Source organism: Wyeomyia smithii, chromosome 3 (assembly GCF_029784165.1).
Source record: "Wyeomyia smithii strain HCP4-BCI-WySm-NY-G18 chromosome 3, ASM2978416v1, whole genome shotgun sequence".
Taxonomy (NCBI): Eukaryota; Metazoa; Arthropoda; class Insecta; order Diptera; family Culicidae; genus Wyeomyia; species Wyeomyia smithii.
Genome location: NC_073696.1, coordinates 242132955 through 242136416, shown reverse-complemented (window position 1 = coordinate 242136416; position 3462 = coordinate 242132955). Strand labels below are relative to the sequence as shown.

At 39.3% G+C, this 3462-nt stretch overlaps 1 protein-coding gene across 1 annotated transcript; it reads left to right on the top strand.

The window, feature by feature from the left end:
- The first annotated feature begins 443 nt into the window (after positions 1 to 443).
- Positions 444 to 1668, top strand: LOC129730894 (internalin A-like). Its single transcript, XM_055690495.1, has 2 exons — positions 444 to 563; positions 622 to 1668. The coding sequence occupies exons 1-2, from the start codon at positions 547 to 549 to the stop codon at positions 1613 to 1615; spliced, it is 1011 nt and encodes a 336-aa protein (XP_055546470.1). The 5' UTR covers positions 444 to 546; the 3' UTR covers positions 1616 to 1668.
- Positions 1669 to 3462: the final 1794 nt, after the last annotated feature.

Below are 3462 nucleotides of genomic sequence, written 5' to 3'. Positions count from 1 at the left end.
TAGCCGAACTTCCTGAGAGAAGTATTCTACTTCAAAACCTCGGTTCTGGCTTTGTGCCAGTTTCTTTTTTTTTATATTTAACGACGCCCCACTCTACTGTATATAATAAGCATATTTTCTTTCATTACACCAGCTATAACAACTAGGCTTTTATTCTAAAGTATTCAAAGTTAAAAACTGTTCAAATTTCAAGTCGAAGTATTACAAACAAAAATTAAAACTAACCCCCAGGAGCATTTGTGTTCGCATAATTGTCACGTGAGAAATTTCGCACTCTGGAGAACACCAAACATCACCCTGATTACCCTCACTCGTTTGATTAAGCGCGGTCAAAAGGATTTCTTTTTTTAATTGCAATATGCTAATAATCAGTGGGCAATGGTATGTGTGCGTGAGCAAATAGTGCAAAATATACTGGTAACAAAATATATACAATTCAATTACAGTATATGCGCTTCAGTACACATTCAGAAGCGATATGCGGCAGTAGCCTGACTAGAGTGTAACTAGTTGTGTTTTGAACGCCAGTTGATTGAGATCTTTGAAATGACAGTGACAGTGAAGTACGTATTACTATAAGATAACTTTTGATCGTTTCTAATAAACCTTTTTTTTTGCAAGGCTACTGACCACAATCATATTCTGCCTCGTGGTTGATGCGAAAGTTCAAAATCACACATGTGTTCCGTCCAGCTTCCGCGGTGTCTGCGTTTTGGAGTACATCTTTTATCACCCAAGCAACACTACTAGCCATATCTTTCCCACTGGATATCCGCTAATCCGCGTTCATAACAATTGGTGGATGCGCGGAGCGCGTTCCGTCATATCACATTTCGATGCAAAATTGTACAACCAACTCGGACAACCAGCGGCTGTGGAAATGATAAGCGTATACATGAATTCGTTAGAAATACCCCATTCGCTACAGCAGGCCAATTTTGCTGAAAACGCCATTGACCGATTCACGATCGAGGCAGGCACTGGAGAACCTTCTCTGAGCTCGCTAGATCTGTCCAGCAACCACATTTCCGACCTCGCAAATATTAGCAGTCTTACAAATTTAGAATTTCTCTACCTAGCAGCCAATCAAATCACAACGATTGATAAGCGCATTTTAGAACCACTGATCAAGCTCAAGTATCTCAATCTAAACAATAACAAACTAGTGCAACTTTCACTGGGCGCAATTCCACAGAGTTTAATCTTCCTGTGGTTGTATTACAATGAGATAAGCGTTATAAGCTATGACAGCCCAACAACGTTACATTTCCTGGAAGTGTTCAACATTGAAGGAAACGAACTGAAGACGCTCGATGGTTCCGCATTGATCCAGGCTATGCCACGGTTACGGATTGTCAGTTTCGGTGACAACAAATTGGATCGCAACAGTGTTTCAGAGGCGATCGACATCCTCAAACGGTACAATGTTAGCTTCTCTCCCGTTAACGAAGGCGATAGCGTTAACTGCGATAACCACATCGAGCGCGTTTGCTTGAATGAACAACTGATGGAGAACAGTTGGCTCAAGGCGGCCCTTCTCAGTCTGCTAACGGTTGCCACTGGCAGTGCGTTCGTTTGGATCGTGTGGCGAGTATTCCTCGCAATGAACAAGTAACCTGAATTACACTGGTGAAGAACTATTTCTAAGTTGTTCTTATAATACTTTCATGGGTATTTTGGAGTTATTGATTCCGAAAATCACCTCTTTTTTCTCTCCATAAGCAGGTTTTCAACACATTGCCAATAACAGAAGATTGTATTCAATTTGAACAAAAAATAGGTGCGGATAAAACTGTTGTGATGACCGAATCCTCTGGAAAGCCATTCAATCATCCTCATACTTGTTTTATGTACACCAGAAACATTCTTTATTCTTATAAAAAAATAACATTTTTAACTAGGTTAAATACTTTTTGTGCGTAAGCTGTATATGAATGAATGTGTTAAAAAGTTTTATTAGGAGTGATATAATTAAATAGTAATTGTAAACTGTTTTTAATAAACTCTCCGTATTGACGCGGTGATTTCATGTTTTCCACTTTTTACACCTAAAACATTCCCATAAGTCACGCTTACAGAATGAGGTGTAACAAGAAAATGTACTCCACTGTACGCGTCCATTCTAATCCTCTGTGAAGTAATCTATCTTCTTGGTTCTACCCATGCCGATGTGCAGTCCAAACCGCACAGTAGCACTGGCATGCACAGTAAATCAGAAAAAAACACAAAAAATGCATTCGCAACAGTATCACATAACCTCGAAGTAATAGTGAGCAACCCGACACACGGTGGCCACTTTCTGTCTCATGACACTCACTAAAATATGTCCCATGGCTACAGGATCCACAAAACGAAGGGAATCAGAAGATGGGATTGAAACGAAGCTAAACTAAACCAGCCAAGGTTCATCGTTCTCGGCATCTTTACGCACTGGACAACGGCACGGGCACCGAAAACTTTTTTTTCCACCCCTATGACATTTGACAAGTGACCGGAAAATGTTATAGCTTTCCAATCATGCTTGTATTGGTGCACTTTTCATGGACTGATTCGCATCGAAACTGAGACAAACAAGCTTCTGTCAAAATTCCTGCAAAGATAGCGAAATATTTTTTGCTTTCGCTGGCTCAAAAGTTTTCTCATTTCTACGAGGAGCGTGTGATTGGTCAACGTATTGTTCCGTTGAATATTGAATATTGCTTCATTTCTGGACTACTTCGTAATAAAGGCGAATCGTTGCCTTGTTTTCTTATCTAGTTTCGTCCTAATCAAGAAGTAGTCCGGATTTCTTCCCTTCGCTCAGAATTGTAAACTTTGTTAAAGGGTCTAAAATTAATAAGATAAAATAAAAAGAACAGTAATCTCTATGCTTAAGTGAAAAAGTTGCCACCAGTTGAAACGAATTTGACATAAAAGATTTAAAAAATAGACAGTGATGATGTATTTTGACAGTTTCCCATAGACAAACAGACGCCCCACTCTACACATTTTTTTTAAATGTGGTTTCGATCCACTGATGCGACACCTACTGGACATATTCCGCAAAAGATAAACTTCTAGCATTTCTGGCAAGCATAACCATTACCTACTGTTTTTATTTTGAAACACGGCGTGCGTCAACTGTCAACCGAATTTGAAGCGAAAACGCACATCAGCGCCACCATCGCCGTGGGTGGCCTCATTCTGCGCAATTGAAACTCATTTGAATTGACCGACATTTTGATCCACGAAAAGAAATTTCGTGGTACGTCTGTTTGTCTGTGATTTGTCCTCTTACACACTCAATCACATTTTACTGGTCGATTTTTTTTTTACAGTTTTCGACCTGCAAATAAAAAAATTACCGAGATTTCAGTATTCTCAGCAACAATTACTGACTTTCAGTATAAATTTTTATGATTTGAGAAGCACGGCTAACAAAACTACAGATGTTTCCATAAATGATCACCTTTCCGTAAAAAA